Here is a 26,110-nt window from a genome sequence, read left to right on the forward strand (position 1 = left end):
CTCATTTTACCCAGTTAAATGTTTTTGGCTGTTTTGACATCCCCGAGTATCTGCTTGTTGCCTGCTTCTGTGAGAACTTGATGGCTGGATGTCTGTTTTCTCTTTTTCCCTCTCTGTCTCATATTCGCGTCCATTCCTCCATATCATAGCTTCCTCAGCATCATAGAGTTTGATCGTGGAGAGGAGATTTGTAGACACTGTGCCACTCTATTCCTCAAGATGATTGGCTCTGTGATGAGTGATGGTTGTGTTGGCCTGGCATAAACACTGACTTGGGGAGCCTGATTCATTCCAGTCTGCTTCCTGCCTGGACTCTTACTGAGGGTAGACAATGGAGACTAGTAGTAGAAAGGCCCCCTGGGCTTGTTTTTGTTTGTTTATTCTTTTTGTATTTTCGAGACAAGGTTTCCCCATAGCTTTTGGTTCCTGTCCTGGAACTAGGTCTTTTAGACCAAGCAGGCCTCGAACTCACAGAGATCTGCCTGCTTCTGCCTCCCAAGTGCTGGGATTAAAGGCGTGTGCCACCACGGCCTGGTGGCTTGTTTGTTTCTTTAAGGACTGTTCCCACTGCTGTCATGCAGGGCACTTTGAGAATGACCATGCTTGATTCATGCCTTGTCTATACGGGGGTTTCTTCTCCGATAGCATTGGCTTCTCAGGGTCTGATTAAAAGTCTGAGATGGAATTTCATGGAGGAAGGAGAAAGAGGGAGTGGGATGGAGAGTAGCAGGAGAAGAGGGAGAAGGAGAGTAGGTTTGGGTGCAGTTTTACTCCTTGAGTCCATGTTAGTAAAGACAGCACTTTTTCTTCGCAGTGATGTGCCCGATAAATCTGCCCTCTCACCAAGTACATTTTGAGCTGACAAACTTCCAGTTTCTTCATGCTGTGCACTTTCCTGCCAAGTTCCAGTTGCACATCACACGAGGAGGTGAAAATATTGTTACAAGAGGTGTGATTTCACTTATTTGAACCCTAGAAGGAATTTTACACAATTCCCACTAAAGAACCAATTATAGCATGCCAATTTGTTATTTTATTTACCTCTTTAGAAAGATAGAATGAAATGATACTATGGGTATTTAGGGTGGAAATCATGGGCTTCTACTGTCTTTAAAAATTAAAAAAATTTCTGGTTACGACGTTTTGGCCGCTCCAAAGGTAAATAGAAGTTGAAAAACTATCATATTTTGTTAGGTTATTAGAACACAATCATAACTACCAATAACTTATTATTATATAAACTAATAATTTAAACTAAAAGTATTTTTAACAACTCATAAAGTGATACTTTTCTTTGCATGATTGTGCACTCTAAGTAGTATGCAGTATAGATTCATCAAGTTATACAATTAGGCTGGGTATAGTAATAGTGGTGAATGCCGGTAATCTCAGTACTTACAAGGCAGATGCAGAAGAATCAGAAGCTGAAGATCATCCTTGGTTATATAGTGGGTTTAAGAATAGCCTGGGCTACAGGAGACACTGCCTTAAACTTGTACAGTCAGAAACTTGATCATATTTATAAGATTTAATTTGTTATAAATTATGAGTTAACTTGGTGTATCCCAATGAAACTCAATGGTAGTTGTGTTGTTTTATTAAAAATTTTATTTGGTATTCTATACATGGCTTAGTAAGTGATTTCATCCTAATAAGTTAATCCTCAATTCTCATCACAGTTGGAACTTGGTACTGTGGTATTGTTTTTTCCTCCACATATTGTACTCATAATAGAGATTTGTGTCTCTATTAAAAATAAGCAATACCTAAAACCAAATCTTTATCCCTTCAGATGGTTTTACTAACAAAACTTTTCTATCAAAATACTTGGAAGTTTTATGATCTGGTTACCATTTCAGCTTGTATTGCTTGTAGAGATTGCCTTTCTTTGTACAGTAACTCCTTTGGGAGAAGATTTTAACATTAAACAGTAAATTTTTTTACTAACTTGATACAAACTACAATTTAAAGCAATGTAGTATCTTTATTTGTCTTTATATTTTAATTTGTACACGTGGCAAATTACCCTACAATGTCACCTCCGAAGTAGGAACAAGATTTTTGTAATCCAAGAGCTGTCGTCTTTCAGTCCCTTGAGGGATTTCCTTGGCTGCCAAGTGTTGTCTCCTGTAACGCCACCTTAGGCCATTACAGAATGGTCCATAGACAATGATTAGTTGCGTTGACCTCCGTCCTCTAGATGAATAGAACAACCTACATATGTGCATATACTTGAATGGATTTATTATCAGGCATCTGTTTATATAGGTAATATAAAATACAGAGTCTCTCAATCTGCCATTTGCAAACTTGAGACACAGTAGAACCTATGATGCAGCTCTAAGGACTGAGAGAACCAGTAGTCATCAGGGCAAAAGGCCAAAGTTATAGTTCATACTGCCAACCCAAATCAATTCTACCTTGTTCCACCTGTTTATTGCGTCCTGGCCCTCAATGGACTGGATGCTGGCAGCTCACACTGGAGAGGGCCACCTGCTTTACATGAATTCCCACAGGAATATCCATAAATAACATTTAACTAGCTGTCTGGGCACTCAATGGCTTGGTCAAGTTGACCCATAAAATTAATTGCCTTAATTTACATGGAGTTTTAATAGCCTGGCCTCTATAGCTTGTTTCAAAGTTCATTCTCACCTCATAATTTCCTGTGGTATTAGGAACTTGTCACTGGGCTGCAGCAAGTTGGACTTTTTCTCTGACCCTTCCTGAGTCTTCTGTAAGACAGGGGCAGTTTACAAACTCATTTTGAAGGTTTGAATGCGGGGCTCCTAATCTGAAGCAGTATTATCTCAACACTCCAGATCCTAGGTCTTAACTGAGCTACAGCAAACAGATCTTTAATTTTATCAATGTCATGAAATTATTTCAATTCTTTCTTTCATACATGAAGATTAAAAAATATAGTATTGTTCTTTTGTTTTTTTCTTAGAAAAATATTTTTATTAGATTTTTTAAAAAAAAATACCAATCCAAATTCTCACTCCATCCCCTCCTCCCATTCCCTCCACTCCCATCTCACCCCACCTCCCTCTAATCCTGAGAGAGAATAAAACGCTTTGATTTGTGGAAAGTCCAAGGGCCTCCCTGTTACAACTAGGCTGAGCAAGGTATACATCCAAAGAGATAGGATCCCAAAAGCCAGTACATGCAGTAGAGATAAATCCCGGAGCCCCTGCCTGTGGCCCCTCAATCTGCCCCAGCCACACAACTGTCAACCACATTCAAGACTAGAAAAGAAAAACTATAGTATTGTTTAATGCTCCCCACAGATGGGTAGAATGTGTCACAATCCACTCCCGGGGTTGCCTTTAATTTGTACTCTAGAGAAACCATGTGGGGAGGAGCGGGAAGCGATTCCACAGGAATGTTCTTTTGTGGAAGGACCTAGCATGAGAGCAAGTGTGGCTGTATGGCAACACTGGGGCTTGCACGTCCTCATTTGTCACTTGACCCATCCCTAGAAAGTTGTCTTGAGAAAAATCATGCGCCACACAGATCCTTCCCAGGGAGCCCTTTTGTTCTGCTGTCTTTGTAGGGCCTGGCTTGCAAGCAACTGAGGAAGCCTTTGCTTATGTGTCTTGGTGAGTGGTCTGTCTGATGACATCTTACACCCAGTCTTGCTGGTATGAAATAAATAAATAAAGAGCCCTCGCCTAGATTCCAAGTTCCTGAAAATTATGATTTGTTTTCTCATTCAAATAACTTTCCCTTTCATTGATACATTTTAAAATCATCTTTTTAAATAAGACTTTTTTAATACAATCTTTTCTTATATTTTACATAGCTTTCCCATTCCCACTCTCTCCCCTCCTCCTACCCCACTCTTACCCTCACCCCCATCCACTCCTCAGAAAGGGTAAGGTTTCCCATGGGGAATCAACAAAGTCTGACACTCCACTTCCAGGCAAGACCAAGGTCCTTTGCCCTTTTATCTAGGCTGAGCAAAATATCCCTCCAAAGAGAATGTACTCCAAGACACCAGTTCAAAGACTACAGATAAATCTTGGTCCCACTTCCGGTGGTCCCACAGACTGCCCAAGCCTCACAATTGTCCTCCACATTCAATGGGCATAGTTTGGTCATATGCAGGTTCCCCTGCTATCAGTCCAGAGTCAGTGAGCTCTCACTATCTCTGGTCAGCTATTTCTGTATCACCATCATGTTCTTGATCCTTTTGCTCATATTGTCACTCTGTTGGACTGGTTTCTGGTGGCTCAGTCCAGTGTTTTTCTATAGATCTCTGTACCTGCTTCCATCAGTGACTGGTTCTATGATGACAATTAATAACCATCAATCTGGTTACAAGGCAAAGCTTTCTCTCCACTGTTGCTTAGGATCTTATCTGGGGTCATCCTTGTGGATTCCTGGGAATTTCCCTAGTGCCATGTTTCTTGCTAACCCTTTAATGGCTCCCTCAATCAAGATTATCTCTTTCCTTTCTCTCCCTCTCTGTCCTTCCCCCTTCTTGAGCATCCCATTACCATTCCCTCATGTTCCCCTCTTTTCTCCTCTCCTCTCCTTCCCCTCCCCTACCACCCTCACTTTTCCTCCCCCATACTCCCATTTTTTTTTTTAGGGAATCTTCTCTGTTTTCCCTTCCTAGGGGAATCCATGTATGTCTTTCTTAGTGTTCTCCTTGTTACCTTGTTTCTCTGGGATTGTGAGCTATAGGCTGGTTATCATTGTGAGCTATAATAGGCACTTTTGAGTACATACCATGTTTGTCTATCTGGGTTACTTTACTCAGGATGTTTTTTTCTAGTTCCATACATTTGCATGAAAATTTCAAGATGTCTTCATTTTTTTACCACTGAGTAGTACTCCATTGGGTAAAGTACCACATCGTCTTTAACCATTCTTTGGTTGCAGGGTATCTAGGTTGTTTTTAGGTTATGGCTATTACAAATAATGCTACTATGAGCACAGTTGAGTAAATGTCCTTGTGGTATGAGTGTGCATACTTTGAGTAGATGCCCAAGAGTAATATTGCTGGATATTGAGGTAGATTGATTCCCAATTTTCTGAGAAACCACCACACTGATTTCCAAAGTGGCTGTACAAGTTTGCACTCCCGCCAGCAATGGAGATGTGTTCCCTTTACTCCACATTGTCTCCAGCATAAGCTATCTCTGGTGTTTTAGTCATTCTGATTGGTGTAAGATAGTATCTCAGAGTTGTTTTGATTTGTATTTCCCTGATGCTAAGATGTTGAACAATTTCTTAAGTGTCTTTCAGCCATTTGCAATTCTTCTGTTGAGAATTCTCTGTTTAGACTGGTACCTTTTTTTTTTTAATGATTGGATTATTTGGAAATTTGATGTCTAGTTTCATGAATTCTTTATGTATTTTGGAGATCAGTCCTCTGTTTTATATGTGGTTAGTGAAGATCTTTTTCTATTCCGTAGGCTACCATTTTGTCTTAGTGACTACGTCCTTTGTCTTACAAAATCTCAATTTCAGGAGGTCCCTTTTATTAATTGTTGCTCTCAGTGCCTGTGCTATCAGTGTTATGTTTACAAAGAAGCCTCCTGTGCCCATATGTTCAAGGCTACTTCCCAAATTTTCATTAGTGAGCTTCAGTGTGACTGGATTTCTGTTGAATTCTTTGATCCATTTGGACTTAAGTCTTGTACATGAGAATAGATATAGATCTATTTGTGTTCTTCTACATGTTGACATCCAGTTATGCCTGCACCATTTGTTGAAGATGTTTTCTTGTTTACATTGTTTAATTTTAGCTTCTTTATCAAAAATCAGGTGTTCACAGGTGTGTAGATTAATATCAGGTCTTCAATTAAATTCCATTGTTATAACTGTCTGTTTTTATGCCAATACCAAGCTGTTTTCATTAGTGCTATAATAGAGCTTGATCTCAGGGATGGTGATGTCTTTGTAAGTTCTTTTCTTATACAAAATTGTTTCGGCTATCCTGGTTTTTTATTTTTCAAAATGAAGTTGAGTATTTTTTTTTCAAGATCTGTAAAGAATTGTGCTGGGATTTTGAGGGGGAGTGCATTAAATCTGTAGATTGCTTTTAGTAAGACTGCCAGTTTTATTATGTTGGTCCTACCTATCCCAGAGCATGCCAGATCTTTCCATTTTCTTATATCTTACACAATTCCTTTCTTCAAAGACTTAAAATTTCTTGTCGTACAGGTCTTTCACTATTTTATTTGGTTAGTTTTATATTTTATGTTATTGTAGCTATTAAAAATGGTAATGTTCCTACCAGCAGTGCGGAAGTGTTCCCTTTTCATCCTCTCCAGCATAAGATGTCATCAGTGGTTTTGATCTTGGCCATTCTTACAGGTGTAAGATGGAATCTTAGAGTTGTTTTGATTTGTATTTCTCTGATGACTAAGGATGTTGAACATTTCCTTAAGTGTCTTTCAGCCATTTTAGATTCCTCTGTTGAGAGTTCTCTGTTTAGGTCTGTACTCCATTTTTTTTTATTGCATTATGTGTTCTTTTAATGACCAATTTCTTGAGTTCTTTGTATATTTTTGAGATTAGACCTCTGTCTGATGTGGGGTTAGTGAAGATCTTTTCCCATTCTGTAGGCTGTCATTCTGTCTTGTTGACCATGTCCATTGCTTTATAGAAGCTTTTCAGTTTCAAGATATTCCATTTATTAATTATTTCTCTTAGTGTCTGTGCTGCTGGGGCTGGTACAGTCTCCTTGGATGTCAGTGTGGTGATTTCTCCAAAAATTAGAAAACAATCTTTCTCAAGACCCAGTAATACCACTTTTGGGTATATATCCAAAGGATGCTCAATCATGTCACAAGGACATGTGCTTTACTATGTTCATAGTCGCATTGTTTGTCATAGACAGAACCTGGAAACAACCTAAATGCCCCTCGACTGAAGAATGGATTAGGAAAATGTAGTACATTTTCACAATGGAGTACTACATAGCAGAAAAAAAATTAACGACATCTTGAATTTGGCAGAAAAATGGATGGATCTAGAAAAGATTATTTTGAGTGAGGTAACTTAGACACAGAAAGACAATCATCACATGTACTCACTCATAGGTGGTTTTTAAGCATAAAGTAAAGAAAACCAGCCTACAAACCACATCCCAGAGAACTTAGACAACAATGAGGACACTAAGGGTAACTTACATAGATCTAATCTACATGGGAAGTAGAAAAAGACGAGATCTCTGAGTAAATTGGGAGCATGGGGACCTTGGGAGAGAGTTGAAAGGGGGAGGGAAGATGCAGGGAGGGGAGCAGAGAAAAATGTAGAGCTCAATAAAAATTAATAAAAATGGTGATGTTTCTTTGATTTCTTTCTCAGTCATTTGCCGTTTGTACACAGGAGGACGACTGATTATTTTAATGAGTTTGTCTTGTTGCCACATTACTTAAGGTGTTTATTAGCTGTAGGTGTTCCTTAATAGAATTTTTGGGGTCACTATGTATACTATCATATCATCTGCAAATAGTGAAAGTTTGACCTCGTCCTTTTCAATTTGAATCCCCTTGTTCTCCTTCCATTATCTTATTGCTCTAACTAGAACATTGAGTACTATGTTGAATAAATATGGAGAGAGTGGACAGCCTTGTTTTGTTCCTGATTTTAGTGGTATCATTTTGAGTTCTCTCCATTTAATTTGATGCTGGCGGTTGCCTTGGTGTATATTGTTTTTATTATGTTAGACACATTTCTCAAATCCCTGATCTCTCCAAGATCTTTATCATGATGGGGTGTTGGGTTTTGTCAAATGTTTTTTCAGCAGCTAGTTAGATGATCATATGATTTTTTTCTTTCAGTTTATTTACATGGTGGATTACCTTGATAGATTTTCATATGTTGAAACATCCCGGTATCTCTGAGATTAAGCCAACTTGATCATAGTGGATGATTTATTTTATATGTTCTTGGATTTGGTTTGCCAGTATCTTCTTGAGTATTTTTTCATCAATGTTCTTAAGGGAAATTGGTCTGTAATTCTCTTTCTTAATTGCATCTTTGTGTAGTTTAGGTACCAGGGTAACTGTTGCCTCATAAAAAGAGTTTGGCAATGTCCCTCCTGTTTATATTGTGTGGACTAATTTTAGGAGTATTGTTATTGTTAACTCTTCTTTGAAATTCTGGTAGAATTCTGAACTGAAACCATCTGGTCCTGGGCTTTCTTTTCTTTTCTTTTCTTTTATTATTGTTGGGAAGCATTTGATGACTACTTTTATTTTCTTTGGGGTTATAGGTCTATTTAAATTGCTTATCTGTTTCGATATGTGGTACCTATCTAGAAAATGGTCCATTTACTTTCAATTTTCCAATTTTGTGAAGTAGAGGTTTTTGAAGTATGACCTAATGGTTCTCTGGATTTCTTCTGTGTCTGTTGTTATGCCCCCTTTCATTCCTGATTTTGTTAATTTGCATATTCCCTTTTTTCCTTTTGGTTAGTTTGGATAAAGGTATGTCTTGTGGACTTTCTCAAAGAACCAGCTCTTTGTTTCATTGATTCTCTGTGTGGTTTTCTTTGTTTCTATTTTATTGATTTCAGCCCTTAATTTGATTATTTCCTGGTGTATACTGTTCTTGGGTGAGTTTGCTTTCTTTTGTTCTAGAGGTTTCATATGTACTGTTAAGTCACTAGTGTAAGATTTCTTCACTTTCCTAAGTAAGCACTTAGTGCTGTGAGTTTTCCTCTTAGCACTGTTTTCAAAGTGTCCCATAAGTTTGGATATGTTGTACATTCATTTTTATTGAATTTTATAAAGTCTTTGATTTCTTTATTTATTTCTTCCTTGACTCAGGGGTGATTCAGTTGAGCATTGTTCAGTTTCCATGAGTTCATTGGCTTTCTGCAATTAGTGATGTTAAATTCTGACTTTAAACCAGGTGAACCAATAAGATACAAAAGATTATTCCAAATTCTTTTGTATCTGTTGAGATTTGCTTTGTTACAGAGTATGTGATCAATTTTAGAGAAGGTTCCATGAAGTGCTGAGAAGGTTTATCCTTTTGTGTTTGGGTGGAATGTTCTGTATATGCCTGTTAAGTCCATCTGAGTCATGACATCTGTTAGTTCTCTTATTTCTTCCTAAGTTCTTATCTGGCATACTTGTCCATTAGTGCGAATAGGGTGTTGAAATCTTCTACTATTAGTGTATGAGGTTTGATGTATGATTTAAGCCTTAGTGATGTTTCTTTTAGATATGCAGTTCTTCTTGTATTTAGGGCATAGGTGTTCAGGATTGAGATTTCATCTTGTTGGATTTTTCCTGTAATGAGTATGACCTGTCCTACTTTATCTCTTTTGACTTTATTTTGAAGTCTATTTTGTTAGATATTATGATAGCTACCACTGTTTGCTTTTTAGGTCCATTTTATTGAAAAATCTTTTCTCAATCCTTTACTCTGAGATAATGTCTGCTTTTGAAGTTGAGGTGTGTTTCTTGTATCCAGAAGAAAGATGGATCCTATTTGCATATCCGGTCTGTTAACCCGTGTCTTTAATAATAAGTGAATTGAGTACATTGATATTAAGAGATATTAACAATCAGTGATTGGTTATTCCTGTTATTTTTGGTGCTAGTTTTTGTGTATTTCAATTTTTTGAGGTTTACTATTGTGAGGTGTGAGGTTACTTGTTGCCTGTCTTTTTATGGGTGCAGTTAAATTAACTTTCTGGAGTTGGAGTTTTCCTTCTATTATTTTCTGGATATTTGGATAGCTAATGTTTAAATTTGGTTTTTGTCATAGAATATTCAGGTATTCCTGTTGTAGGATCACTCACTAGGTTCTGGTGGTACCATATTGGTCTTTATATTGTTGGATGTGTTGTTACAATGCCTTCTGCCCATCTCTTCCTTTAATTGGTGAAGGTGAACCTGTGGCTTAGGGGTAAATAGAGATGTCTCTGAATTTTTATATGCGTGTATATAACTTGGAGTAACCACTTTATATCTGTGACAGTAAGTTCTCATTTACTTTTACTTTGGTCCTGTCTCAGGGAGCCTTTTTCTTCATCCTTGCTTTGGATTAGTGGAGTCAATACAGGGACCAAAAAAAGAAGCTGTCCTCTCTGATAGTCAGGACCTTCTTAGTCCAATGGTCATTGGCTGATGTGGTGGATTTTTACATTACCTTCACAGCCGTGGATTGTTTTCTCAGAATCTGAGTCATTTTCTAAGCCAGTTGTACATAGGAGGCACAGTGCACAAAAAGAGCTGTCTTATCCTCCAGTGATCACAGCTGACTGTGATCAGGTGGTCTAAGCTGTCTGATGGAGAAGCTACAGCTCTGCCTCCACAAACATATCTGAAGCTCAGCATGTTTATTACATAAGAGAGGTGGGGTTATTGCATACAGTTGAAAAAGCAGGTGGATTTATATAATTTATTGGCTGATTTTAGGTCAATTGACATAATCTAGAGTCATCTGGAAGGAGGGAACCTCAACTGAGAAGATGCCTTTACAAGATTGGGCTGTATAACATTTTCTTCTTAATCAGTGATTGATGGGGCATGGGGAAGTGGGTGATGCCATCCCTAGGCTGATGTTCTTGGGTTCTGTAAGAAAAGTGACTGAGAAAGCCTTGAGAAGCAAGCCAGTAAGCAGTACTCCTCTATGGTCTCGCATCAGCTCCTACGTCCAGGTCCCTGCCCTGCTCAAGTCCTGCCCTAACTGGTTAACTCTTACATGGAACTGTGAGTGAAATAAACCATTTCCTTCCCAAGTTACTTTTGAACATGATGTTTCATTACAGTAATATTCACTTTAAGTAAGACATATACAGATAACATGTTCATGATATACACTTGGATCGTGGATCAGTCTCTGTAGGGGAGTAGCCTGCAAACTGTAACTATCTGAGGGAGGAAAGCTATGGTGGACATTTGCTGAACACACTATCAACATTTGCACTCAGATCCAAGAAGAGGGCTCGGCCATTCCCTCTGAGCCTTATCCCAGGGTGGGAGGGCAGCTTAGCCATTCCTGTAACTAGAGTCCCTGACATGGCCTTGCCCATGTCACAGCACACTTGCACCAAGGGCTTTCTGTGCTTTCCACACAAAGCTTCAGGAGTCTGTGGAGGTCAATAGGGAACAAAAATCACTCTCAGAATCTGGTTTCCTACCACAGCTGTTCCCAAGGTATTAGGTGACGGGTGGCCTCCAAATTCTACCAGGTAATCTTGAGTCCTGGAAACCTTCATCTGAGGTTTCATGGCTCCTTGAGTAGTTGACAAGAGCCAGGCTTGGAAGATCAGGCTCTGTGACCTCTAGACCTGCTAAGAATGGACACCACCATGATTCCTGGCAAACTTTTACATAAAGCAGCATGTAACTGTTTTCATAACTACTCCATCATAATAAGCACCATTAATACTTGAATAGCATGTTTGTTGCAATTCTTATTATTTTAAAAAGTTCAAATTTAATGAAATTTTATTGCATTCATTTATTTATGTATTTATTCTCTCTCTCTCTCTCCCCCCCCCCGATGTGTGTGTGTGTGTGTGTGTGTGTGTGTGTGTGCAGAGGTCAGAGAACAGTTTGCTGGAGTCAGCTCTCTCCTTATATCTTGCGAGTTCTGGGAACTGAACTCAGAATGTCAGGCTTGGCAGCAGAAGCCTTTACCTACTGAGCCATCTAGTCAACCCCTAATTTTAAACCTAAATGTTTGAGATGTTATTTATTGACTGTATTTGAAAGGAGATCTATATTATTGGGGTCAGAAAAAGTGCTACTGTATCTCTCCTTCCCTTTACTCCCCCCCCCCATCCCCTTTTCCTGAAATATATCCAATTCATTCTGTTCCTTGGTATAGGCAAGTGAGCAAAAGCCACCTCCTAGAACGTGGGATATTTGATGATGCTATGCGAAGAATGATGGACGGTAGGAAAGTCAGATCTGTTGAAAACCCCGTGTTTTAGATCTGGACATCAAACATCCTCTCAACGTCGGTGATAGTGGTTGCCTGTTGAAGATGAGTATTGACAGTGAACATGTGCTGCATTTTCTAGAACTCCAACCTTCTTACTGGGTTCCTGTAATGTCCTTGGGTGATGTTATGACCTCCTCATTGAGGTCACACAAGATCTGCTCTCAGGTCTGCGGACAGCAGGTTCATTTTCTTTCACATACCACTTTGTCTCCGTACTACCAAACCAATGCACACAAGTCTCTCATCTCCCAGGCCTGAGACAGCAGCCCTATCACCCACAGGTCTCATCACCCAGGTCTGAGACAACAGATCCCTCACCCACAAGTCTCACCTTCTTCAAGAGGTAATAGCCCTGACATTGTTTACAAATTGATTCTCATATCTATGCAACAAATTATAGTGCCACCCTACAGATGGCTGTACCATGGCCTAGGTAGGTTCCTAGCCCATGATATCCTGGTGAAAAGAACTTAGGGAGGCAGAGTCTATTTCAGTGGTAAGGTCTTCTCCATTACCACAACCCCTATTTTATTTTCATTTCTATTGTTAAGACACATTTCTGACCACATGTTTACATGTATCCAATCTTTTCTCCGCCTGGCTGATGGGCCTCTGAAAGCAGAACTGTCTCTATCTATTTCTGTATCTCAAAAACTGTCAGTCACAGACCTTACATTTATTCCTCCAATACGTGAATATTAAAATGTCTGTGTGCTAAGCAAAATCTAATAGGTATTGGGGTTACTGTAATGAGAGGAAAGGGAAGAATTCAGTGGCTGTAGTGTTCTAGTGGAATCAGGGAGAAGGAAAAACATAAATATTTCAGTCACTGTGGTTGATGTAGTAGAAAGATGAAATAGGAGCCAAGGTACCGAAGGAAAATCTTCTGAGGATACACATTTACAGAAACGATTGGGAAGCACTGAGTATAGAATGACTATATGCCGAAGTTTAAGTCCATTCTAGAAGCTTCCAAAGTTCTAAGTATCTTAATTAAGTTCTTAATACTCAATAGAAGTGCTGTATTTGTGCAGCTGTCAATCAGATTTACCAGGAATAGCCTGCTGGGTTTTTTAAATGAGTCTTTAAATTTGCTTTATCTTATTCATCAGTGATCCGCAGCTATCAAGCCATTATGCTACATGTATAGTTAATCAAGAATGGGCATGGTGAGGGGAAAGTCTACACTTCAGTTGTTCTGGCTGTGAGCTGGCAATTCGGCCTCCAGCAGCCGATTGATGCCCCTGTTTCTGTTACCCTCTCAGGAAAGTAGTGATAAAAACAACCTCAGAGAGCTGCTGTTAGGTGTGGCGGTGGGATCCCAGCGTGGATGAGAGTGGAGAGCTAGCGATGTGTTTACATAGGCGATGATCTTGAATGATTGTTGAGTAATGAAACAGGGGACATTACACAAGTGGAAAGGACCAGTCCAAAAACACTGGACAAATAGTTACAAATTCCCCTCTGATGCTTTTGGGGGAGTAGATGGATACCAAACTTTAAAATTGTTTCTTGTAGCACAGTAACACTAGATGCTGTGGGAAAGGAAAGTTAGTGCTTCTAGAATCATACTCAGTCAGTAACTTCTCAGCGTGAGCTATCAGAGCACAGATGCAAATTCCCTAAGGAGAGGCACCATCTCTTCCTTGTAGGTGTTAAAATTAAGGCAATATTTTTTGTGGGGGAGTAAAAAAATATTGTGGAATGTTATGTGGGAAATGCATCTTTCATTAGGACTGAATATTTGGCTGAATTTCACTTTATTTTTAAATATTTTAAAATTAATTCTAACATTTGAAATGATTGATTTTAATACAAAATCAGTGGCCCATCTGGGACTATGGCTTGTTTGCCCTTTATGTCTGTGTTTTGATAGATCTCTTGTGCTACCTTTCTTTGTCATCCGGTGTTATTCTCTTGTCTGACTCTCACATGCACATCTTGTCTCTCTGCGAACTGATGAAACTGCTGAGTACAGGCAATCTTTGCATGCCTATATAGCTTCCGAAACATAGCAGACTATGGGTGCTTATGAATGGATTAACTGGCTGTCTCTTTTGAATGATGTAGAAATAGAAAGTGTGAATGAGTTTCAGGGCTAAGGAAGATGATCTAATCTTCTCATGCAAATCACTGGAGAAGCAGTCACCATGTAACTTAATAAAATATCCATAAGGTACCAAACATCAACATGCCATGTCCAGTGGGTTTTCTCCAAAGGTATTGGTTCATCTGAAATAGATTAAAGATGTAACCTTTACAGAACAAATTGGCCAGATTGAGAAGTGTAAGGGGAAGGGAAAATTTTGAAAAAAAAAAAAAAGTGGATATATCCTTTGTTAAAATCTACCCTACATAGACCAGAATTTTATAAACAAAAATCTCTACCAGGTCCTCAGTGAGAAAGCCTGCCACTGACTTCAGACTAAACCATATGTGAAGAATGATTCACCTGAAATAAGTATAATGAAAAAAATTCCAGCTTCCGTTTTTTCTGACTCTGGAGTTGGAAGCGGTCTCAGAACGACGCCAAGGATATAACAGGTCTTTACGTAGTACTTAAGTAATCATGGCACTTTAATTAAAAAGGCAGCCATATTCTGAAGCATCCATTGTTCCTTGACGAGTTGTTGCGGTTTCATGTCGCCCTTTGGCAGTCACCTTATGTTGTCATTCAGCCATTGTTGAGTTTTAAAGCAAGTATAGTTCTCAGCGTTCCTCCAGTTTGGGTTCGAAAATATTCCTCAAAGACGTGATCTTTGTTCCCAGCCTCTCACTGGATCCCTATCCAGAGCATGCGATTTGTTCAGGTCTCCCTCAGCTTCCTTCTGTCTGCTGATCTAAAGCTCAATCCTCAATCCTAACACCAGACAGAGTGGTGGCTGCATTTCCTGTCTCCTTAGCTCCAGAAACACCCTTTAGTCTGACGGATGTTCCACAGGTATTCTGAAGACACCTGCCTTGAATTAATCATCTCTCCCATGTGCCTGCTGGGCCTCTTGTATTATCTGTTTGTTTAATCATGTCTTCACAAAACTGGTCACCATGACCGAATCCATGGAAGAACATGTAGTGACTTCCTGTTACTTTACTGTTCATATCAAGTCAATAAGAAGCATCATTGTTTCCAGTTCAGAATCTCCGATAGAGCTGTCTGTCCTTTCTACCTTTGGTGGCATTGTCTTACTCACTGTTCCCCACCACGGATGTCCATAACCTTCTCAGTGGGATTTCTGCTTCTATTGTCTACACTCTGGGTCTCCCTTGACATCAGGAGTCCTCATGCATTTTCATTCGTGAAATGCCATGCTCAGGCAGTCAGTGTTTTCCACGGGCCATTGAGAACTGACTTCTGTACTCATTGCTTGTTTTTTTTTTTTTTCCAGCTTTTTCCTTACAATTCCTATGCTATGCTCTACAGGTACTTCATCCTTTTGAGGCCAACTAAATTATGCAACTTCAGAGTACCCTTTCCTGACCACCGTCTGCACCAGCCAAAGTAAACCCCCTTCTTCTTCACAGGGCTAGCAATAATTTGCAAAGCCCGAAATGTTTCTATTTCTAAATTCTATGAAGCAGAAGCAGAGAGCTTGTCCATTTTATTGACCCTTATATCTTCATTCCCTACACATATTTTGTAAATACTGTGTCAACATTTACTGTGTAATGAATTGATCACTATACTCTTACTGGTATACTAGTCGGTAAGTATAGGAAGCAGCCCCACTATGAACAGCTCTGTCCCTGAGGACTATAGCACAAGGTTAGTGCATACATTTCTACTACAGGGTCGATTTTTGATAATTTCAAACATATTAGAAAACTAATCAGTATTTACTCTTCTGTTTCTTCTGTACACATCAGGTCTGATCACACACATTCAACCACTTGTCTGTTGCTAGGCTCAGTTTTCTTCCTAAAAGAAAGATTATCTCTTTCTGGATGGTTAGCTTTAAATGAATTCTTATTTTGTTTCAGGATGAAGTCTAAATTATGTAATGTCTTAGTTCCAGCAAGCTATTGTAATAGATTGCAGTATGCTGGTGACTGATAAACAATGAGATTTATTCTTCACGCCTCTGGAGGTGAGAAGTCTGAGAACAAAGTACCAGTGTGGATGGAGTCTTCAGATGGCTCAGTTCTTGCTTCAAAGATAATTGTTTTATTGTGTTCTCGGGTGGCCTGTAGTATAAAAGAGTTCTCTGGTCTCTCTTCTCCCTTCTCTTTCTCTTCTTCCTTTTCTATTTTCTCTTCCCCCCTTATTTCTTTCTTCTTTACGAAAGGATACTAATTTGGTTCATGAGGGCTCAATCCTTGTTACTCAGTCTCCTCCCAACAACCTTGTCTTAATACCATCACCTGGGGATTAACTTTCAGTGCTTGGATATTTCACATGCAGTCCTTGGCAATTCTGACAAATGTATTCTTGCTCTGAAATGGCCACTCTGAGCAAACTTAATCCATTTGTACTCTAGGCTGATATTAAGGTAGGCTCTTTCATACCTTGTAGTCTGTTATGAACCTCTCTCTTTTCCTCACACAGGGGTGTTGTGTGTATGTGTGTGTGTGTGTTTGCATGTGTTCCTTGAAACCTGACTCTTCCAAGATCTCATTATCTTTCCTCCTTGCTCCCATTACATAATCTATTTTTGTAATTCTCTAGTTTATTACATATTCCATGGTAATTTGTTACAGTGTCTGTCTTCAGATTAGATGGTGTCTTCTAGATTAGATAGATATTGCAGGATCTAATGCATAATATATAATTATGCATTAGCCAATAATTGTTGAGTGACTGGTTGTTATCAGGTGTTGGGAGTAAACATACCTTTACCTACTAAAGCAGTATCACAAATGAAAACTTCATTCTCAACTGACTCAAAAAAGCCCATTTGAGTTACAATACAAAAAAAAAAAACAAAAAAAAACAGAAAAAACCTATAGCTAATTCTATTTTCTCTACCAGTGTTAGGATATGTTTTGTCTCTGTTCCACTGCAATTAGGAAAGCAAAACAAAACAAAAACGCTTTCTTCTACCCCTATGTTGGAGTCTCAGGGGCAGAGGCTTTTCTAAACTTTTATTTGGCTTCTCATTGTTTTAGAAAAGACTGAAAGAGTCTTGGATCCTTCCTTCTTTGCCTCTTTCTTTCCTTTTCCTTCCAATTCTCCTATTCTTTGTTTGGGCTCAAATAGCTCTTTTGATTTGTATGATTGAAGCTTATGTCAAGCCAGTGCTTGAATCTTTGAGACTTGTTGGATAGTTCACAGCATAATCTGCTGATGTAGGAAGCAATACTATGAGCAAAAACCAAAATTAACGTTAAATGTTATCTACTAGTAATAAAAAGAAGAAAAAGGACCTTGCTGTTTGGTAGTAGCCTCACATGGAATATATAGTCAGACATAATCTTATAATGCGCATTTAGTCTTACAATAAATAATTGTAAGGTGTCCCCTTTGCCCTTCCATCCCCAGGATCTCCTCACAGATCTTAAGTTCCAGCACTTCTCTAAACCTTCACGATCACCACCACAAAAAAACAACAAAATGTTTAAATTTGTGGAAGGAAATCAAGCCCTTTTTGGTGTTATTTACTTTGTGCATATATTATAATAAAACAGGTACAATCACTTTCCATGCGCTAGAATGGCACATGTTTAGGAAAACAATATTTTGTATTAAATCGTGTGCTTTTACAATGCAATTAACCTCATTAAGATTTAATTTAAAAAGATTTAATTAAACACGTGCTTTTTCTGAAACAAACTTTTCCCCCTCAAACAGGTGGTGTTTGCATTGCTCAGTCACAGAAAATCCCACGTGAACCAAGACCTGGAGAATTTGAAAAAATTATCAAACGCCTTCTGGAAACACCTAATGCGCGTGCAGTGATCATGTTTGCCAACGAAGACGACATCAGGTGCTGATTACTTTCTTGCAGGATATAAGATCATATTTGTGCCCCACATCCTTTCTAAACATATTTTATGAACAGTGCAAAATCTGGTGAGATTCACAAGAATTGCTAGGTTCCTTTGCACACAATCTACCTTCTGCTTCTGACACCACACCCTTCTCATTTCCATATCAGCAATGCCCATAGAGTAAAACCTGGAACTGAGTAAGACAAGCTAAATCAAAATGAGAGACAGCGATGAGAACACGTTAAGGATTAGCCCAATTAACACATGCTGGAGTTTCATCTGCATTTCCTTTAGGAGATGATAAGGCTCAAGTAATTAGCATGATCGACTAATTGTTCAACAGTGTCCCACTAAATGTTTTTAACTTTATAAAACTGTGTTGGTTTCACTTTTTGTTGCTATCAATGAATACTGTGGACTTGGAAATTTATAAAGGAAAAAGCTTGTTTGGCTCTTGGCTCTGGAGACTCAAGAGTAGGGTTCTAGCTGCTTCGAGGCAGCTTTTTTTTTTTATTTAATTATTAAAGATTTCTGCCTCTTCCCCGCCACCACCTCCCATTTCCCCCTCCCTCCCCCAATCAAGTCTTCCTCCCTCCTCAGGCCAAAGAGCAATCAGGTTTCCCTGCCCTGTGGGAGGTCCAAGGACCACCCACATCCATCCAGGTCTATTAAGGTGAGCATCCAAACTACCTAGGCTCCCACAAAGCCATTATGTGCAATAGGATCAAAAACCCATCGAGGCAGCTTTTAAAGGGAGGACAACATATGGCAAGTCAGAGAAGCGTCTCACTCTGGGCTTTGCTTCTCTCCTCAGAAGGACATTCATGTCATCCTGGGACCCACACTCCCTACTTAGTCAAACCTGATTACACCCCACCAAGAATCCCACCACTAAACCATTAACATATCAATTGGAAAATGAAGTTGCCATAATACATGGAATTTGGAGGACACACTGAGGCTTCAGCACTGGTGTTATGAGCTTTATAACTATAGTACTTCACAATAAATGATAAATGCTTATTTCATCTTATTCTTATAGGAGGATATTGGAAGCAGCTAAAAAGTTAAACCAAAGCGGGCATTTCCTATGGATTGGCTCAGATAGTTGGGGATCCAAAATTGCCCCTGTCTATCAACAGGAGGCGATCGCAGAAGGGGCCGTGACAATTTTGCCCAAAAGGGCATCAATTGATGGTAAGGATGCAATAAGGATAATTTGTTTTATTTCAGTCAACTCAAAGTTCAGATGCATGCTGGGGACATAGCTCAGTAATCAGCCACTTGAATAGGGTACATATAGCTCTGGGTTTAATCTACAACACTGGAGAAAAATAAAGAAATGAAATAGTCAAAGTTATAATTCAACTCTGAGTTATCATCATCATTGTTGACTCCGGATGGAATATACACCTCTATTGGCAGAATATTCATTTCCACTATGCAACCAATAAGTGCTAAAAGTGTAGTTTAAAGATTTTTTTTCCTTGTGAAAGAAAACTATGTTAAAATTAGACAATTTCATGATGCTAGTTACTGTAGTTTACTTTTGTGCACTTTAATGGACATTTATGAGGGTTGTAGCTTGTTACCAGGAAAGATTTGATTAAACCACTGGATACATTATATTAATTGACCCTATGGAAAAATAAGTGAAACCAACTTGGAGGAAACCTTAAAGATGGGTGGTCTGTTCCCAAAATATCCTCCTAACACTCTTGACAATGACCTAAATTCCTATCTTTAATATTATCCTCTGGAGTAAGGCATTGTTTCTATGTCTTCCCTTAAACGAGGTAGTTTCCTGAGAAAACTAATCATTCAGACTACTTAGCCATGACTCTATAAGATTGTTTCATTTCTGATTGCCTTATTGAATTAGCTGAAAATAGAACATACAGGAGACATAGAGGTTGAAGTAGGATTAGATACAAAAAGTCTGGAGTGTCAAGTCAATTTATGTTAGGAGAGAGAGAGAAAAGAATTATTCATTTGTGTATATATATATGTGCGTGTGTGTTTTATTCACATATACGATATTTATTATATATAATATGTACATATATAATATGTTATAAATATTGTTAATGATACATTTGTTCAAAGTTCTGGTTGTATTTTGTTTTGGTTTTGAATGAATACTGAAATCATATCTTTTTCCTTCAAAATAGGGTTTGATCGATACTTTAGAAGCCGAACTCTTGCCAATAATCGAAGAAATGTGTGGTTTGCAGAATTTTGGGAAGAGAATTTTGGATGCAAATTGGGATCACATGGGAAGAGAAACAGTCACATAAAGAAATGCACAGGTAGAGCCTCCTTTGCTATACCTTTTCCACATTACCTGTAGAGGAGGTAGTTCTGTGTCATGACTGGCAACCCTCTGTTTTCTTGTGTCTCATATTTCCTTAGCAGGGATGAACATGAGCTCATCATTCAGTAAACTAAAGCTCGTTCACTGGTTCTTATACTTTATCAATAACCATTTATCAATAATATACCTTGTGGGCAGCACTGGGGTATTTCAATTGTATTTGAGTAACATATTTTAAGTATCTTCTTTGAGAAAATTACCTTAATGTGTTTTATAGGTTGTAGGCAGACAGTCAAGAGATGATATTATTTTCCAGGAATTCAAATACAGTGAGGATAATTGATCTAACATTGCTGTAAGACAAGTGTTTTTAAACTATTGCAATGAGTTTCTCCATTATGTTATTATTCTCCATCTAGCGTGACAGTTATCCCCCCAGCATCCATGGTTTCTGATGCTTTTAGTTTCTATAGCTTGTACTTAAAATAATAATCATTGAGTGTCCCTCTTTAAATGCAAGAATAAAACTTTTTTATTTGCAAACAACATGATTGTGTACATAGAAATAGGACCTTTAGCAGTTACTACTAAGTTGTAAATTTTAATAAGCTCATGATACAAGGTTAATGTAAACATATAATTGATATAATTAGAAACTAACATATTGAATATTTAAAGAATATTGTTCATAGCATGATTTAAAAACCCCAGAAATCACTAGGGAAAATGATACTGAAAACTACAATTAGTTAGACACGGTTTTCCTTCTTCACGTATGTTTCAAGATGTCTTGCATTCTGTCTATCTCATATCTTGTTTCAATGAAGTGGTAATATGCTAAATGTTATCACAGGCATATAATCAGAGAGAATATGAAGATGTACAAATTGGTGAAAAGATATCTTACTTCATGCTTCCTGTGCCAAATATGGAAGGAAGTGAGACAGGATCCATGTTCATAAGTTTACACATGATGTGTCAGGAATAAATTAAATAAATATGAAAGTGGACCAGTGTTTTCAGATGCTGAGATAAATTTAGAAGAAATAAAAGAAAAGTGAACATGAAAGAGAGGCAGGGTGGAATTGGGAGAGAGGATACAGTTAGTTTGTGTGGTCCAAGGGTGATTCACACAGGGGTGACCCCTGAGAGAAGAGACCTTGCTATCATGTGAAGATGTCAGCTTTGTGAAGACAGGAAAACAGCAGGGGCTAAAGCTAGAATGACTTCTTTTGACTGGAGGAAAAAACACAACTCTTGGAAGCTGGAGTGTGAAAGTGTTAGGATTAAAGAGGTGGATGGCACTGGGTGTGTCAAAGAATAAGGAATGGTCTTCAAGGTTTTCAGAGTTGGGTTTGGGCTTCATCCTGCTCAGACAGCAGAGTGAACGTTTCATGAAGATTCTATTAGGAGGACTGTAAGAAGGTCAAGAGTTTAGGGAAAAAATGGGGGATGCCAGTGAACTCAGCAATAGTCTTGACACTAGGCAGTCACCACCAAGGGCAGTACAATGTATACACAGAGTGGACACTCTAGTTCATTGCTTCTCAAACTCCCTAATACTGAGACCAGTTTGTACAGTTGATCATGATGTGATGACCCCAACCATAGTTATTTTTGTTGCTACTGCATAACTGTATTTATGCTACAGTTACAAATTGTGATTTAAACATCCCATATGTGACCTCAAAAGGATCATGACCCACAGGTTGAGAACAATTGCTCTAGTAGGTATTCGTAGTACATGGTAAGTAATTAGCACTGAGGCAGAGAAGAGATGGAGGTTCTGCATGATGAATCTCTGATAGGGAGGTCTGGGGAAATGCTGATGTAATCAGCTAAGAAAACAAACAACAGAAAAAAAAATAGATGTTTGGGAACCAAGTTGGATTTAATTCTGATACAAGCTGTTCAATTTCCCAGTGGATGGCAGCCTAAGGTCTGAGACCCTATATGGAGTCACTAAAAGTTCAAATGAAGTCATAAATAGAGAATTTTGAAGTTAGACACGAGGACAGATACGCTTATCATAGGAGAAAGGATGAAGAATGAAAAGAAACTCAAGGATAGTGTCTGAGTCACTGCCATTAAAGACCATGACCAAAACCAACTTAGAGGAAAGGGTTTGTTTCAGCTTACACTTCTGTATCATAGCACACCACTGAAGAAAGTCAGGGAAGAGAACCCCAACAGCAGCATGGTAGCAGGAACTGAAGTAGAGACCATGAAGGAATGCTGTTTATTGACTTCTCTCTCTTCTTGCCACGTTTGCTCTCATAACCATACAAGACCACCTGCCCTGGGATAGCAGTGCTCATAGCATGCCGGTTCCTCCCACATCAATCATTCTTGGTTTTCCCACATCAGTCATTCTGAGTCCTCCCACATTAGCTATTCTGAGTCCTCCCACATCAGTCATTCTGAGTCCTCCCACATTAGCCATTCTGAGTCCTCCCACATCTATCATTCTGAGTCCTCCCACATCAGTCATTCTGAGTTCTCCCACATTAGCCATTCTGAGTCCTCCCACATTAGCCATTCTGAGTCCTCCCACATCAGTCATTCTGAGTCCTTCCACATCAATCATTCTGAGTCCTCCCACATCAATCATTCTGGGTCCTCCCACATCAATCATTCTGGGTCCTCCCAAATTAGTCATTAATTAGGAAAACACTGCACAGACCTTTTACAGGACTATCTGATTGAAGCACTTTCTTAATTGTGGCTCTCCCTCTACTGACTCTAGATTGTGTCAAGTTGACAAACAAGAACAACAACCATAACCAGCATACAAGAGGTGGGGGCTCAGAAAAAGGAACAGAATAGTGGGCTTGAGGAAGAGAAATGGACAGTGTCGAGATTATCCTTAGTCTGTGGAGAGGAAGAAACAGCAGTCAGCTGCAGAGACATGGGCCAGGGAGAAGGTGAGAGACTCAGAAACCCTGGGTGGGGGAAAATGCAGAACAGAATAGAGGAAGAAAGGATGCTTGGAAGAGAAAATTTGGCAAATAAATAAACTATGCTAAGAAAACCAGAGAAAAACTTAGAGGTGAAGGTTTGAAAAGGTTCTAGCACATTTGCACATTTTCAAGTAAAGGTGGAGAGAAACTTCCTAGAGAAACTCTGAAGCAGGCAGTAAGAGGCTGATGTTACTCCTAAGTGATGACATTTATTTGGGGGAAGTATTATATAGTATATGTGATTATATGATATATATGATTATATGTGTGTATATATGTATACATACACATATATGTATATATTAAGTATACATATAAAATCATACAATACACGTATATATACCTACATATGTATGAAGTATGTCTGTATGTATATTCATATATACATATATAAACACATAGATATACATATATATGTGATAAATAAATGCTAATTTTAACTTAGATTGGAATAAAGTTCAGAAAAGTTCATGGCTGCAAGTACAATGCACATTTGGTCACCAGAAGAATTTGAGAGAGTCAGAGATGAAGGCAAAAGTGAGTCTTCAGGTTAAAGGTGTGGCGTAGAGTGTGGCAGGCTGCTGTCTGACCAGAGAAGGTCCAGCTTCCCAGAGAAGAGGGTTCGTAAGGAACAGTTGGAGATAAGGGGCCACATAACAAAGCTTTATAAAGAGAAGGTATCCATTACTTTTTCATCTCAGTGAAAAACAACAGCAGCAACAGACGTCCAATAAAAACAACACAAGCCAGGTAGGACGTGTTTGGCTCACAGTTTCAGAGACGTTATTCTGATGGAGTCCATGGCTGCATCAATTCTGCTTCACTGTGAGGCCCAGCACATGGAAAGAGCATGTGGATAAGGAGGTTGTTAACCTTATAGCAGATACACAGGAAGCAGAGAGTGAGGAGGGGACCAGGGACTTTTGTGACCTTCAAGAACACACTTCTACTGATTTAATTCCTCCTACTGTCCCCTACCTTCCAAAGTTTTCAGGGCCTTCCACACTAGCAGTGCCAGCTGAGAAGCAACTTTTCAAAAAATGTGAGTCTATTGGAACAATTCAGATTCATATCACAACAGAAGACTTACATGTAGAGTGACCTCTATTTCCAACTGATGCATGTTCTCTTCCCACACTACTCCTTTTGGAACATTGCTATTTAATCCTGTTCAAATTCGGTTGTTTAGACTGGGGCCACAAAACTATACCAGTTCATGATATAAAGAAATTTGTTTTTTTTTTTCACTGTGGGGTGTGTGTGTGTGTGTGTGTGTGTGTGTATGTATGTGTGTGTGTGTATGTATGTGTGTGTGTGTGTGTTAGGAAACTGATTACTAACTTATCACACACATTATTACTGGAATTACCAGGTTTTCCTAACTCCTGTTTTCTAAGTAAATTGAGGCATGTGGTTATGTAGTTTTACTATTGGCATCTTTAGACAACATATACTTAGTACTTCTTTCAGATATAAATACTGAACTGTTTTGTTATTGAATGGAAGCGTTGGTGGAAGGTCTGCTTTATAATTCCTTGAATTATTTGAATACTGTTTTAAATGTAATAATTTGTTCAATGACAACTATTTTAGTGCAATGAAAGTGGTGTTTAAATGCTGGGGGAAAATGTATCTTCGGGAATTGGGTCAATAAGATTTTCATTCAAATCCCATTTGAGGGACACTCAAGTAACTCGTCTGTTTTCTAGCAAGCAATGAATGATGATATAACTTACTTTAGAAGAGTAGCATGTGAAAAGGACACTTCATACCTATCACAGGAAAAATCTGTAAAGATGAAGTCTCAATCCTGAACATCTATGCCCTAAATACAAGAGCACCCACATATGTAAAAGAAACATTACTCAAGTTTAAACTGCATATCAAACCCAACACACTAATAGACTTCAACACCCTGCTGTCACTAATGAACAGGTCAACCAGACAGAAACTTAACAGAGAAATAAGAGAACTAACAGATGTCATGACTCAAATAGACTTAACAAACATCATAGAACATTTCATCCAAACACAAAAGAATATGTGTTTTTCAGCACCTTAAGGAACCTTCCCAAAAATTGACCACATACCAGGTAACAAAGCAAATGTGAAAAAAAAATTGGAATAACCTCCTGTATCTCATTGGATCACCATGGTTTAAAGTTAAAATTCAAAAACAACACTAATTGCAGAAAGCCCACATACTCATGGAAATTGAACAGTACTCAATTGAATTGCCCTTGGGTTAATAAATAAATAAATAAATAAATAAATAAATAAATAGTCCAGGGCCAGATGGTTTCAGTGGAGAATTCTACCAGAACTTCAAAGAAGAGCTAATACCTATACTCCTCAAATTATTCTACACAATAAAACAGAAGGAACAGTGCCAGACTCTTTTTACAAGGCTACAGTTACCCTGATACCAAAACCACACAAAGACTTAACAAAGAAAGAGAATTACAGACCCATCTCCCTCATGAACACTGATGCAAAATTACTCATTAAAATACTGGCAAACCAAATCCAAGAAAACATCAAATAAATCATCTACCATTATCAAGTTGGCTTCATTCCAGAAATGCAGGGATGGTTCAACATAGGAAAATCTATTCATGTAATCCACCATATAAATAAACTGAAAGAAAAAAAATGTGATCATCTCATTAGATGCTGAAAGAGCCTTTGACAAAATCCAACACTCTTCCATGATAAAAGTCTTGGAGAGAGCAGGAATACAAGGGATCTATCTAAACATAATAAAGCAATATACAGCAAGCCAACGGCCAAGATCAAATTAAATGGAGAAAAACCTCAAAGAAATACAATTAAAATCAGAAACAAGATAAGGCTGTTTACTCTCTCTATATCTATTCAACATAGTACTCAACATTCTAGTTAGAGCAATAAGATAATGAAAGTAGATCAAGGGGATCCAGATTGTAAAGGAAGAAGCCAAACTTTCACTATTTGCACATAATAG

The 26,110-nt window shown here is 38.5% G+C and overlaps 1 protein-coding gene across 3 annotated transcripts in view; it reads left to right on the forward strand.

The window, feature by feature from the left end:
• The window catches only part of Grm8 (glutamate metabotropic receptor 8), an 818,705-nt gene that overhangs the window by 344,122 nt on the left and 448,473 nt on the right, over nt 1–26,110 (forward strand). For all 3 annotated transcript variants that reach the window (XM_057770162.1, XM_057770181.1, XM_057770171.1), the window contains exons 4-6: nt 17,714–17,849; nt 18,896–19,050; nt 20,025–20,162. In XM_057770162.1, coding sequence (XP_057626145.1) covers nt 17,714–17,849; nt 18,896–19,050; nt 20,025–20,162 — 429 coding nt within the window. The remainder of the gene's footprint in view (nt 1–17,713; nt 17,850–18,895; nt 19,051–20,024; nt 20,163–26,110) is intronic.

Source organism: Chionomys nivalis, chromosome 1 (genome assembly GCF_950005125.1).
Source record: "Chionomys nivalis chromosome 1, mChiNiv1.1, whole genome shotgun sequence".
Taxonomy (NCBI): domain Eukaryota; kingdom Metazoa; phylum Chordata; class Mammalia; order Rodentia; family Cricetidae; genus Chionomys; species Chionomys nivalis.